Raw genomic sequence first — 13839 nt, 5'->3', positions numbered from 1 at the left:
TTTTAAATGTAATTTCTACTTTTAATATTATCTAATTTCAATAGTGATTAGAAATTACTTGTGTTAATGGAGAGATTTTGTAAAAGTCAGGTAGAAATTTCCCATCAATTAATATAATATTAGACGCTTTCATAGATGCTTCAGTTAGACATGGTTCTTAAAGGCGGTAATTGATAAAAGTCTTATAAAAGTAAAAACAGAATTCTTCGACAAATGAATTGAGTGAGGATGGAGCTTTGCTGGGTCCCGTGGTGTGTGCTGGGAGTCTGGGGTGCCCCAAGAGGCTGGGTGTCCTGGCAGCTGGGACGCCATGCTGGGTTGGTCAGTGGCCCTCGGTGGGGAGGGATGGGGCCTTGCCGGTGGGTGAGGGGTGAAGAGCAGACCGGGCTGCATCTCGCTCTGTGTTGCCAACTTGAAGCGCAGCAGCTGGCCAGACCGCTTTCCTGTGCTGCCGTCTGGCCTGACATGGATCTCTGGGCTTGGACCTGCTGGGCAGCTGTGCCCGGTGCCTCTGTCACCCTTCTTTCATCCTTCTACACACACGTGGCTGCAAATGGCTGAGCTCCTGCGCCCTACCCGGCCCAGCGGAGGAGCCAACCCTGACAGCCACCTCAAGTTCCTGTGAAGTCTCAGCAGCCCGGAGTGCTCCACCCAAGGGCAAGAGCAGAGTTCAGTGTGCTCAGGACCCTGGAGAGAGAGGGACCTCTGTGGTCCTTATGCGGTGAAGCAGGACAGAAGTTGGGCACTGGCTGTTCCCATGTCACAGCAGTTCGCTGCTTCTCTTGTTCTTTCTACTCAGAGAAAACAAACATGAGAGTCAGAGAGCACGAGGTGTGCACAGCTCCAAGACGCACCTGGGGGATTGCTTCTTCTTTTTCAGTGTTGCTTTTAGTTTTTTTTTTTTTTTCTTTTCCTTTTTCTGGTTTACTGATTGTCAAAGAAATATTAAGAAAAAAAAACTGGGAGTACATAGAAGTGTAAAGAAGGAAGAAAAGAGGATGGGGTTATGGCTCAGTAAAGTGCTTGCCTAGCATGTGTGAGGCCCTGAGTCCTAATCCCCAGCACTGCAAAAAAAGAAGAAGAAAAATTCCCTATGGGTCAGCATGGAAAAGTGGCCACTATTATATTTTTACTGTTCCTTTCTAGTCTTTCTCCTGTGTCTTCATTCTTTACTTAGTTGAGTGTGAGTGTGTGTGTGTGTGTTTGCTTCTTTTCCTACTTGACTGTATGCTATCACCATTTTCTGATGCCATGGAAAGATTATTTATGATTTTCCTTTAGAAATTAAATAATCTTCTGTCTCAGAACTGTGTCCATTTACCTTTTAAGTTAACCTTTCTCTTAAAATGCTGTAGCCTCCAATTACAGGAACAGTGAGGGACAAAAACAGAACCATATGCCTCTGGGCTTGTGTGAAAAGAATTCCCCTCCTCTCCCAGGACCCCTGTCCCATAGCTGAGTGTCATTCAAACCATCCTTGATGCTGTGGAGGACTCCTGGGGCAGGGTCTGGTCAGGGTTCTTGAGGGACCCACCCCTGGAGATGGAAGAGGCAGGTTCAAGGTCTTGGGGACCACATGGCAACCCCTCGTAGCTCCAGTCTGACTTGTACTGAGATGCCTTGAATTTGTGAGCTGGAAAAAGAGCTTCAAAGAAACAGATAATGCGAGGGATTGTAAGACCATATTCTGCTTGCGGGGCGGCAGATTTATATTACCATACCAGTGAACTAGCAGCTCCAGTTCCATGAGACTTCCAGTCACCCGCATGGATGTTGGTGGTGCTCCTTGGTGCCCAGACTGAGGGTCTGGGACCCACTCTTCAATCCCCACCCACCCTTCCTGCCTTTCCAACCCTCACCCAGAAGAAGAGAATTCTAGCTACCACAGTTTGAGCATGGGACGGGGAGTTTATGGCTGGGTAATTTATGCCCAAATTTGAATTATTGCAGGTACATTATTGAGCAGTCTTACTGCATATTTTTAAAAATGTCTAGCAACTATTAATGCATATTAATTGTACAGATTAATGGGCTTCTCTGCGATGTCACCACACATGCATCTGCTGTGATTTGAGCACCCCCATCCTCTCCTCCACTCTCTTCTGTCCTCCCTGCTCACCCCTCCCTTTACTTTACCTTTCTCAAGGAAAGAAACAGTTTTAAAATTTGAAGCACATTAGATATTCATAAAACAAAAGGAAAAGAAACATCGCTGCCATTTTTCTAAAACTTTTGAGCATGTCCCCCAAGTCCCCTTCAAAATCTCTACTGAAGTTGACTTTGACCCGGTCTTGCTCTAATTAACCTTTCTGCTCCTCAAGCACTGGGCTTTGAAGATAAATGGAAATATATTCCTTGTCCCCGTATACCCTTGACAGAGGACAAGTCATCACCATCAACAGAGGTTGTCCTCTTGGAGCATGTGGCTTTGGAATGTGTCCCCAGGGAGCAGAGAGCAGGGGACACATGCTTGGCCAGTCAGATTGGAGGCGTCTACCCGCAGTGACTGGACAACAGACGTCCCTGCCTGTGAGACCCTCCTCTCTTCATTTCATACCCTGCTGGCAATCAGTAGTGAGGACCCAAGCACTGAATGGCTTTTCTGTTTAGGAAAGGCACTTGCTTCTGCAATAAAGAATGCTACTGATTCTGAAACAGAAATTTATATAAATGCTGGCATTTACATAGGCCTACCCTTCTCCCAAGTCTTACTTAACCTACATAATGTATTCAAAGGATCTCTGGTTCTTTGGCCTTCAGATACTTACCCTAGAATTTCAATGGGAAAATGCCTTTAGAGATCCGGCCTTGGTTTCTAGGATTAGAAGTGCCATTGCTGCATTTTAAAGAACTTGCCATTCTTTCACAGAGTGGAAGGTAGTCCTCAGAGTCCTCTTCGTCCTTTTATCCCTAAAGCTATATATAGTAATCCCTCCTTATCCAAAGTCTGACTTTTCAAGGTTTTAGTTACTTGATGAACTGTGGTCCAAAAATATTCAATGAAAAATTCCAGAAATAGGCAATTCATTAGTTTTAAATTGTGTGCTGTTCTGAGTGTCACCATTCTGCTCTGTCTCGCCCCGGGCGTGTGTCGTCTCTTTGTCCAGTGTGTCCGTGCTATATGTGCTTCCCACCCTTTGGTTGCTCAGCAGCCTTCTTGGTTGTAAGACTTGCAGCTGTGGCACTGCAGGGCTTGTGTCCCAGGACCCCTTATTTACTCCTCTCTAGAGCGCTTGAGTCTGGGGGAAAGCCTGAGATCTGTGGGTCTAGTGCATCCGCTGCTTCAGGCATCCACTGTGCCCATGGTTAAGGGGGCACTGCTGTATGGTATTTAAGAGGGTTTTGCAAGAGTTTATTGCAACTTATCATGCAGAAATGAAAAGGAAAATGGCTTCTTTCTTTGTACCATCATTCTGTTTTTTCACTTAGACTAGGAGTGACGAGATGATTTCATTTTCTATCCCTTAAATGGCAAGAGACTCTGTGGGGTGTTACATTGAGAAAGGATTTTATGGTCCCATTTGTGGATAGTGAAAGGATACTGTGGTTGATTAGTGATGTCTGCCATGAGCATGGATAGAGAGGCAGCCACCATTCCTGACTCAGATCTTGCTGTGAACAAAAAGTCCACCCAGGGATGATGATACCAGCCTAAAGGTCATGTAGCATGTGCTATGTGCTGGGCTTTACATGTTTAAATCATTTCATTCACAAAACTACACACAAGATGGGTACAAATGAGGAAATACACAACGAAGAAATGCTCACAATGAGGAAACAGGCACGGGAAGCTTATGTGACTAAGACAAGGTCACAGAGTCAAGAGGTTCCAAGTCAGGTAGTCCTGTTCCAGAGCCCAGGCTCTCCCATGGGTCTTGTCCTGTCACTGGTTTGCTTATGCTGAGCCTGCTGCCGCAGGGCCAACACAGACTCAGCTCTGCTTCAGAAGAAAGTGCAGCTGGACACAGTGGCACACACCTGTAATCCCAGCAGCTGGGGAGGCTGAGGCAGGAGGATCACGAGTTCAAAGCCAGCCTCAGCAACGGCGAGGCGCTAAGCAACTCAGAGAGACCCTGTCTCTAAATAAAACACAAAACAGGGCTGGGGGTGTGGTTCAGTGGCCGAATACCCATGAGTTCAATCCCTGGTACCCACCCCTGCCTCCAAAAAAGAGAAAAAAGCACCAACTCAAGTTTTCAGGAACTTGCCTGTGGATGAGAACCTCATCAGTGAGGAGGGGGCAGCTGACAAACCTCCTTCCTTCCATCCCAGAGCGAGCGTTTCCCTCTTCCCACCTCCACCTCCGCCTCCACCATCCACTCTTCAGCAGAGAGTGGGTGGATGGAAAGGCAGCAGGTGGGGTTTTAAGGGAGTTCGTAGCCTAGGAGTAGCGGGGAGCCGGGGAAGGTGCTGCAGGGCTTTGGGGGGGCTTGTGCCACGTGATCAGGTTTTTTTCATGTTGGAAGAGAGTTGTGACTGCTTTGAGAAGAGTGAGCTGGGTCAGGGATCCAGAAAGGTTAGAAGGCGCCTGTAGAGGTGCAGACAGGGGATAAGGGTGGTTCGGGTGGCAAAGGGAAGAATGGGGGGACTCTGAAGATGTATCGGAGGTGAAATTAGCTAGGATTGGGATAGCTCAGATGTGGGTAGTGAAGGAGAGAAGGCAGGGCTGGCTAGGAAGTGAGAGGGGCGGGCCGTTCCCAGGGCGCAGGAAGAGACTCAGCTCTGCAGTGGAGGGCAGCCCACGGCAGGTGTCAAAGGGGCTGCACTTATGTGCATGTGCAGCGTCTCACCTGGGCCAGAGACGAGCCTCGACTGTCCTGGGGTACCAGCTCCCAAGGAAAAAAATGTCAAGTCTATAGCTTTGTTGGTTTTTAAAATTCAAACATATTTTTGCCCTAGACAGTAAATAAATAACCTGTCAATGACAAAGGAAATGAATAAAGATAAATACTTGCACAGTCTTCCTGTTTCCATTTTGCATGTTTTTCTGCCCATCTTTGCTCAGTGTCCATATTTCATTTTGTTGTCATTATAATCTATATAAAAGGTGTAATAGAATAATTTTTTTTACCAGTATCCCAAATATTTTCCATCATTTCTACAAAGCTTTTAAGGTAGTATTTAAACTATGTTGGGTGACATTCCATTCATCTGATAAATCACAAATGGCAATTTTTAAGCACTGAGTTGGTTGTAAGATTTCATTGTTACCAGTAAGACTTCAAATGCATATTGCTGTATATGACACTTCTTTTCCCTCCTGCATTTTTCCTTAGGTTCAATTCTTACAAGTGGATTTGGTGGGTTAGAGGGGTTAAATGGGTCCCCTACTCCTGAGGTGGGTAAAGATACCCTTTCTGAACCACTGGTGGGTGCCATGGGGGTCTAACTGGAGGGCAGGACTTGGAGCTCAGCAAGGCAGCTCCTGGTGTTCCTTGGGATTCAGTAATGGAGTCCCGATCCTATTAGTGAGTGCTGGACATGGTCACAGGGACCTTCTACCATAACTTCCCTGTGCCTGGCTGTGGCCGAGGACCTCAGGAAGGCTGCGGAGCCCACTGGCTCGCACTCTGAACCCTGCGCTGCAACTTTGTTTTTTCTCTCGGGCTTCCTGTTCTTGGGATCACACCACAATTACAAGGAACCAGGGAAAGTGCCCGAAGAACTGGTGGAGTCCTGAGGGGCATGTGAACAGAGCCTGCGGTGTCTAAAGCACTTGCGTGGAGCTGAAGAGGGTTGCCCGTGGGTTTTGATGGGGGTCAGGGCCTCCCGTGGGCTGTTCCAGCCATGATGCGTCCTTGGTCTCCCTTGCTTCCCAGCGTCACCCTGCCCCAGCTAGGCTAGGCTGTTCCCTGGCCCAGGAGGTCCCGTCCCACCCTACCTGCCCCAGCCCTCTGTCTCCTACCTGATTGACTCCCCTCAGGTCTGCTGCACCCACTCCCCAGCTTGCCCCCCGCCCATGAGCTCCTCCTGTTCCCCAGTCCACACCCCAGGACTTGGTGCTGAATCATAAGCTTCTTGTCACGTTCATTTTTGAAATGTTTGCCTCTTGAAGGTAACTGTTGTCTTCGAGGGCAGCAGCCATGTCACACTCCCCAGGAGCCCTTTTAGGGCCTCTTTTTGGTGCTGAGCCCTTTGCCATAGCTCAGCAAGCCTCAAGCGACCCCTTAAACCATAGTGCTTGTGCTGAAGCAGTGTAGCTGCTCCTCGGTCCATATTGTCCACCTAAATGCTCATGTTCAAAAGGTGCTGAGGGTATTATTAAAGTCCTCCTACATGGAGGTGCTCCGGTATTCTCTGCTTGGGATTGTGAGAACAAGTTCATGCAGAAGCCTCTAACCTGATCATTTTTATTTCTAAGTCAGCCCTTGATATGCACCAGTGCAGCCAGGATGGTTGGTGGTAGGGAGGCAGGGGGATGAAGGGACCGTGGGAGGCATGGAAATATCCATCTGGTCCTTAAGAAGACTGGCAATGTCTTTGGCCCCTAGGAACAGAGCTTGATTTGTAGTGAGATGACATGTCCTGCTATTATGTTTCCTGAAGAATTAGGCCCAATATTACCCTGCTCATTTTTTGTCTCACTTAAATACAGATTGTGACAACCTTCTCATTGTTGAGAGGGTCAGGGGGAAACCAGGCACCCTGGGGACCCTCTGGCCAGGGGTCAGGCACTTGCAGGCTGTCCAGCCCTATAGGAACTTGGGCCGTGGCATGTTTATTTGCAAAATGTCTTCCCTGGACTACAGGATGTCTAGTCTTGGCTGTGACTAAGATTAAAAACAGGATAATCGAAACTCTCTGGGGAGGGTTGGCTTTGGTGTGCTTCTAACTCAAAATGAGAAATAGGCTCATTGACACATTTAATGACATGTGTTAGTAAGTGTGTAGAACTTTACACTTAAACTTGCATTTCTTTCTTTCTTTTTCTAGCCAAACATCATGTCAATGGCAACAGGACAGTTGAACCTTTCCCAGAGGGAACACAGATGGCTGTATTTGGTAAGATATCAACTCTGAAAGAAAACCCAAATTGTGTGCAAGCCTACTGCCAACTTTCTTAGTTTTAGCAAGTGTCCTCGGGGCTTCAAAATCTGGGCTCTTCTAGATGTTTACAAGTCCTTACAGCCAAGAAGACTCTCGAGCTCTTAGTAATTTCTGGGATGGGGAATGCTTATTCTATAGAATCTAGTGTGCTTTCTTTTCTCACTTCAACAACCCAAATATCAAACTGTGTATTTGCTATTTCTTTCGTCCACACTGTGAATTAACCTGCTAATTTAGTGTTTGAGATTTTCTTTGCAAGAAGGAGTTTTTTCCCCTACATGGATGTATATAACTTTGTCAAAGGCTGGAATTCAAGAAGTTTTAGGTTGTTATTCCACAAAAAAATCAATCTAATTGAATGAACTCTTTCTTTTCCATCAATTGAGAACATTCTTTAAGAGAAAACATTAATGTAAAACGGTTTAAGCAGAACAAAGTTCCATCCCTGATGCATACCTTACCGTGTTCACTTATGGGCCGAGCCGAACTTTCCAGTTAGATTCCACACCTTTTGGCAAAGTCCCTCTAGATCCATGTTCCTCGCCTCCGACATCCAGCGTCTCCTGTTTCCTTCAAAATCTCTCTGTATGCTGTGCTTTCTGTACCTGCATTCCTGCCTCTCTTTGTCTCTCCTCTCCCGCTTCCTTCTCTTGTTCACACTGGCTTCCTTGTGTCCCTCTGGCCTCCCCTCCTCTTCTTTCCAACAGTGCCTTGGGGGTCCTTGGGGATGATACCTCTGCGTCCTGGAATCCAGCTGGACACCCACAGTCTGCCCTGGCTTGTCTCCCTCAGCCTTCAGACAGTTTCTGTCACCTCTCCTATCCTAAAATCTCCAAGTCCCCTGACTTCATGTCTACTTTAATTTCTGTCCCACCCTGATCTTGGGTGTCCTACAAGGACACAACTACAAGGACACAAAGCAGTCCTACAACTGCTTTGAAGTATTAAAGTGCATTTAACCTGGAGATTGGCCTCAAAACAGCCCAGTTCCTAAATGAGCACGTTCAGAATAGAACGTTTCCTAATCCATGAGATAGAATCAGACCTGGTGATGGGTGGGGATTAACTGTGGGAGAACCATGAAGCAGGGCCTAATGCCACCTAACTCTCAGCAAATCCTGGCTTGGTGGGTGATCGCCTTTTAAAATGTGCTGGTCAGTGATTAAAAATCATTGTGTACAGAATTTAAATGGATATTCTGATTTTGTAGAAGACATAATGGATATTACAACGTATGTGGAAATATCTGATTTCCTCACTTTCCTATCCTATCAGTGTCTGTTATCATGGGATACAAATGTTGCACATGTCAATGTTCAAAGTGTTCTTTTGATGATTTTTTTTTTTTTTTTTTTTAGTCTCTCAGATTTGCCAATTCCAGACATGTTAGAAAAGAGGTTCTGTGTCTTGCTGGGAAATGTGAAGTGACACTGACCTATCTTAGGAGCTTCCCTCTGTTGCTGTATTGGTGGAAACTCCCTCCTGGAGGACAGGCTGATGACATGATATAACTGTAGATCTGGAAATATCAGGGAATGAAGTTCTGTGGCAAGATTTCCTGTTTTCCAGTGACCAATTCTATTTATAGAGACTTAAGTCCTAACCCGCATCATTCATGGTTTGACTTTGGGCAGGCAACTTATCTTCAGGCCCTCAGTTTTCCTGATGGAAAGGATGTTGGATGAGCACTGGACCTTTCCAGCTCTGAGCCTTTTGCTCTGCCTTCTCCCTCCAGGACCAGAGGCTCACCTGGTGGAGAAGCCCTGGGAGCTCACTTGAAGGGCCAGTGTGTGTGGCTTGAGAAGAGCCGAATCATGCACAGAATTCCTACAAGTTAACAGTATTTAAAGGGCAGGATTATGCAGATCATAAAATAGAATACGCTTGACATCTAAGAATTCCTTCTTTAGAATTGCAGTTTGGCTCTTGCAGATGCTTAAATTAAGGTCCCCATTTTGGCTAAGTATATGCAAGAATTTCATGTTCATGTTTCCGGAATCGTTCTCTTTTTATATCACTGTCCACCTGCCTACAGTGGAGTGAGGGAGTGGATGGCTTTTGAGGAGGACTTCTGTGCTTCTTGGTTGTTTATAGCTGCACCATAAAGTTCAAACAAATGCAGCATTTGGCTCTTTGCGATATACTTGGCATTTCATCCTGCCAGCACCTTGCAAGTCTGCAGGGCTTATGTAGCCTCTTCTAGAAAGTTCACTGAGAGAGCCTAGCAGATTCAGCATTGTCTTTCAGTCCATACACAAAAGCGTGATTCCCTGCCGAGACAATTTAGCAAATTGATTTGTAAACCCCCATGCATTCCCAGAGTGCTCTGAAGGACTCTTGAGATGCAGCTTTTGCCGGGAAAATACTGTTTGGAGTGACGTTTCCTACAATGATTATGGTTTCTCCCCATTTGATTTTAGTAGCAAGTATAATGTTACGGGAGTGTGGCTTACATCTCCCCGCCGGTGAGCGAACCGGGGGACCGTGGTTCTTCATACTTGTCCACACTCATTCTTCAGCCATGGAGGTCTCCATAGTTAAGGCCAAAATGTTATCCCCAAGTATGATTTCATTACCTTGGTTAATCATTTGAATGTACCTTATGAACGCTGTCTAAATAGGAACTTTTAAATTTGGTCCACTCTGCAGGTGACCACTGAGCTACCATTAGGCTTTTAGATCAGAGAAGAATGTAAAGGAGAATAGACAGCGTGAGGGATCCAGGCACATTCCAGTGTGAAAATACATAAATGTGCTATTGTATCAGGCCATCAGAGAACATGTAGGTGGGTCCTTAAAACCTGTCCCTGGTGTACAGTTTCCACAGATTATTTTTAACTCAAGACGTTCGGCTTTTCAGGCCTTCTTTTGTAGTCATTCGTGAGCTTTTTCTGGGTCTTGTTTTCCTGCCACCGGAGCTCTTCACCTCCTTTGTTGCTCTTGCCCTCACTGCACAATGCTAATGACGCCCACGGCCAGGCCCTGTCCTTCTGCAGGCTCCCCTGTCCTCCTGGGGGGCTCCCTTTCAAGTCAGCTGGAGCCTTTCCTTGCACACTGCAAAAGCGGAGCTGAACATTTTGCCGTTGCTTAATGTCTTTGTTCCTGGTGGCGGAGAGTGCCCTGTGGCCGTCATCCCTTTCTTCCACACATCAGCCCTGTGAAGTGGCATTATTGTGCTCTTTTGTGGTGGAGAAACTGAGGCACCCAGGGATTAGGTAGAGAGAACGCTTCCCCTGGGGGAGAACATTTTTCCTCTACATGCTATGCCTGTCCCAGGAGGTTCTCCGTGATTTCCAATATCTTAATGAAAGTGACAGTCCTTGGCGGTGGGCCAGTCCATCCACGCGGACAGCCAGGCTGTAGCCTCTCTGTGGACCTGCTTCTGCAGCACAGAGCAGCTACTCATTTTATTAAAAATATTCCATAGTCAAGATGTATCATTTCAAAATAAGATAAATCTTACAAACTGAGAAGGTAGGAAGTGAAGGGCAAAGGATTCCAATCTTAAATTGTGGAGTTTTTAACACAATTAAAGAAAATAAGATAAAATTTTTTGAAAGTTTGAAGTATAACCCTTGAACATAAATTTGTCATCTAAATTAGGATACTTTTGAGGTGAAAATGATGCTATTAAAATTATGTTGAGCCGAACATGGTGGCGCATGCCTGTAATCCTAGCGGCTCCAGAGGCTGAAGCAGGAAGATCGCAAGTTCAAAGCCAGCCTCAGCAACTTAGCGAGACACTATCTCAAAATAAAACATAAAAAGGGATAGGGATGTGACTTGGTGATTGAGCACCCCTGGGTTCAATTTTTAGTACAAAAAAAAAGTTGAAATAATGAGGTATAAACCTGAAGGGCTTCAGGCAACTGGCATACAATTCAACTATGGGTTATACGATATTGCACCAAGAATAATAAATACAGATTGAGCAAAGCAGAACGTGAAAAACAACGCACTAAGATATATAAAATGAAGTAAACGAATGAAAAAGTTGGAATGTGGTAGACTTTGATTGTTTGTAATATAGCATCAACACATCAACACAAATAACTTGGCTAACTTTGAAGATTTTATTTGGTAAATATTGCTATACTCTTTCTGAATGACTTCAGATTAAAAGTTAACTCATATTTATCAAAAAGCCTTGTTCATGGCCCTTCAATAAGAGTAGAGAGTGTATCTGACTGTACATTTAAAATTTTAATATTGTACTAAGACTGGCCAGTGATATGGAATAAATGAACTTCCCATCACCCCAAGTGTTTAAGTGGTAGTCACTTAGTGGGGCAAAATAGCTTTTAAGTTCCTTTCTTCTCAATTAAGGAGATTTTATTTTTGTTTCAGAATGCTAAAAACTTCTTTTTTTCTTTTAAAAAATTGCTTTTAATTCAAAATTCGTCTACCCTGTGGAGGTCAGAAACCTGCACCCAGGCCATTTGGTTGGAGGTGAGATTCTGCAAGGAGAACCTGCATGTTCAGAAGCCGATACCAAGTGTGACCACTGAGGCCCCTCAGTGACTTCTCTGGGTTGTCCCGGGTGTGTGGCCTCCCAATAGCCTGACAGTAAGGTATCTGTGACCCCAAGCCCTGCAAAACCTTTCTTCTGTGTCAGCTTCCTTTGGGACCCTCGGGCAAGGGGGAGTGAAGCCTGTGCAAGACATCGCGCCACGCGGATGCCCTCATGGCAGGGCTGTCGGCAGCCCGGGGGCCAGGGACATGCCAGGCGTCGCCTGAGTGACTGCTGAAGGCCTGGTTGCAGAGTGGGGGCCAGTGGCTGTCAGAGCCCAGAGAGGCCTCCCACTCTGGGGGCTCACCTTGGGCACCTCACGGAGAATGAGATCAATGCCTGCAAGACGAGCCAATCGCAAGAACAGTTTTTTCCCTTGACTTGAATCGGAGGTGATTTTTGAAACAGCCCCAGTTATTTGTCTGCCAGCCAAGAAAACAGCCTTGGAAGCAGCAGGCAATATGTCAGACTTCAAAGGAAAATGTATTGGTGTCTCATTGGCTCGCATCCAACATGATGTTGGTAAATAATCGAATCCCGGTGTGGCGTATTTCTCCCTGAACCTTGACTGAAAACTAGTGAGGCCTGTTCTGTGAGCCGAGGAGTGGCAGTCACTCATTCCAGGAAAAAGGCCAGGAAGAATGACTTTGAAATGTGTTTATAATTAACCGAACAATCTATATTCAGGAGACTGTTAGAACAGCAGGCTGCTGACTGGTGCGAACTTCTTAGATGGAGAAGCACAGAAATAGGCCTTCTCGCACGGGGGTGCGAAGCACCTCCGAGTGACAGCAACTGGTCACTGGAAACATGATTTAAGGCACATTTTATTTTTTATGTCTTTTTCGACTTCCATTTTCTCCTTGGGTGTGGTGAGGTCGGGTGACATAGGGAAGGGGAAGGAGTCCTTGCTGAAGGACTGGTCTCAGGTTGGGGGCCAGTGGCTGTCAACGCATGCTGACAGTCTCTTTTGACGTATGTGGCACCGCTGAGGAGGGTGCCACCACCTTGTCCCAGTGCTGACCTGGGGAAGAGCCAGTGTGGAGTGGGAGGGCTTGTCTGCTGGAGAGGGCGAGTGGAATGGGTTGGGTGTGGGGGGTGGAGATGGAGGCAGGTCCTGTGCTGGAAGGATGGAGCTAAGCACGCTGGCGGCAGGGGTGAGTTGAGTAAGCTTTGATGAAGTGCCATCTCACGTGCCCACAAACCTCAACCATTTGGGACACAAGTGCGAGCCAGAAAGCGAGCCCTCCCCATGAAGCGATGGTGAAGTCCATAGAGACCTGGGAACGCCCGAGGTCCTCAAGTTGGAGGTGTCTTGGTGTGACTGGATAGGGTTCTTCTCTGTCCTCTGTTCCTCCTCTGAATCAGGAGACCATGTGCCTCGAGGGGTGGTGGTCCCAGGGTGCTGAGAGAGTTCCCAGCCACAGCAGGAGGGAGGGCCCTGAGATGGGGCACTGCTGAGGGGGCTCTGGGTCCCCTGCCAGGGATCTGTGATCAAGGCCCTGGAAAGGGAGCCCAACTGCAGTCAGAGCCCCTGGATCCAGCACCTCTCCCTCATAATACCAGACGGGTCCTACGTCCTGGGGACTCTTGGGAGCCATGGACACTGTGAGACCTGCTCGCACACTGGCGGGGTCCTGCTACTGAATGTTCTGTTGAGTCCACTCTTCCCACGGTCTGACTGGATGGGGCTCCCGTCAGTATCAGTGCAGAGGGCTCAGAAAGTACCTGTATTTCTCTTTTGGCCTTAGCCCTAAAGATGGCCAGTTGTCGTTTATGTTTTTGCTATTATAATGCCTGTACATTGGCCACCACTCGATCAACCTTTGCTTTTGAAAGTCTTGAATATAAAAAAAGGTTTATTTAATTTACTTTACAAATGTGTCCAGGCATTTCTTAAATTTCTGAGAAAGTATGCTCAATAGGATATGTAGGGAAAAAAATCAATTATCTTTCTACTGCTTCTCTGTTAATTAAGTTATTTTAGAAAAGAAACATGGGTATGGAGAACAGGAAAATGAAAACGTTTACTCATTGTTCAAATTAACCCAAATGGTGTTTTTAAGAAAAATTCTGAGCAATATGGATCAAATACAGATAATATGAAACATAATATTGTTTTTCTTGCTCTTACTCTTCCCAACTATTTATCTTGGGCCTTGTGATAAAATGGACTAAAGGGAAATTAAAAAGTATACAAGGCACAAAAAATAGCATACATTAGAATTTGGTAAATATTACCAAATATTTACCAAAGGAAAATAAGTGAAATGAAATATATA

The 13839-nt window shown here is 46.1% G+C and overlaps 1 protein-coding gene across 5 annotated transcripts in view; it reads left to right on the top strand.

Annotated features, from left to right (window-relative positions):
- Positions 1 to 13839, top strand: part of Msra (methionine sulfoxide reductase A) — a 336723-nt gene that overhangs the window by 122991 nt on the left and 199893 nt on the right. For all 5 annotated transcript variants that reach the window (XM_047549561.1, XM_047549562.1, XM_047549563.1 and 2 more), the window contains exon 2: positions 6934 to 7002. In XM_047549561.1, the coding sequence (XP_047405517.1) occupies positions 6934 to 7002 (69 nt within the window). The remainder of the gene's footprint in view (positions 1 to 6933; positions 7003 to 13839) is intronic.

Source organism: Sciurus carolinensis, chromosome 4 (genome assembly GCF_902686445.1).
Source record: "Sciurus carolinensis chromosome 4, mSciCar1.2, whole genome shotgun sequence".
NCBI lineage: Eukaryota > Metazoa > Chordata > Mammalia > Rodentia > Sciuridae > Sciurus > Sciurus carolinensis.
Note: the sequence above shows the minus strand (reverse complement) of the source record. Positions and strands in the feature narration are given on the sequence as shown.